Source organism: Penaeus monodon, chromosome 32 (genome assembly GCF_015228065.2).
Source record: "Penaeus monodon isolate SGIC_2016 chromosome 32, NSTDA_Pmon_1, whole genome shotgun sequence".
Classification (NCBI taxonomy): Eukaryota; Metazoa; Arthropoda; class Malacostraca; order Decapoda; family Penaeidae; genus Penaeus; species Penaeus monodon.
In genome coordinates this window covers 22,799,030-22,799,461 of record NC_051417.1, presented here as the reverse complement: position 1 = coordinate 22,799,461, position 432 = coordinate 22,799,030, and the positions used below count along the sequence as shown (strand labels likewise).

Here is a 432-nt window from a genome sequence, read left to right as displayed (position 1 = left end):
ACTTCTGCTATCATTATCTCACCTGGCACGTCGTCCTCAGGCACCCTCAGGTATAAGCTGACGCCCATGTACTCTCCGTTCAGTAACTGTCGTGTCTGCGGCCGAGACACAAACATATGACACAGACCCACTTGGGTTTCTGTAGGATCGTAGTACTTGCAGCACTCCTGGCCTTTGATGTAATTGAAGTTATGCATGCATCTCACGATTAGTTCCTCGCACCTGTGGATAAGCGCGCGATGGTAAAAAGGGAGCATTAAAAGGAGATAAGAGCTGATATTGATAAGAAGTGTGTCTCTTGAAAAGCATAATATATTCTTTCGAATCTCTTTCTGTTGTGGAACGTATGGCGGTATTGGATGGGTTATAGCACTGTTATCATAATCCTATTGTTTCTTTGGTATTAGAGGAACAGATGACCGTCTGTTCTAT

General features: G+C 44.0%; 1 protein-coding gene across 1 annotated transcript in view; it reads right to left on the bottom strand.

Moving 5' to 3' along the window:
* LOC119593610 overlaps positions 1-432 on the bottom strand; it is a 16,629-nt gene that overhangs the window by 10,069 nt on the left and 6,128 nt on the right. The window contains exon 4 of the mRNA XM_037942564.1: positions 23-222. Within this exon, the coding sequence (XP_037798492.1) occupies positions 23-222 (200 nt within the window). The remainder of the gene's footprint in view (positions 1-22; positions 223-432) is intronic.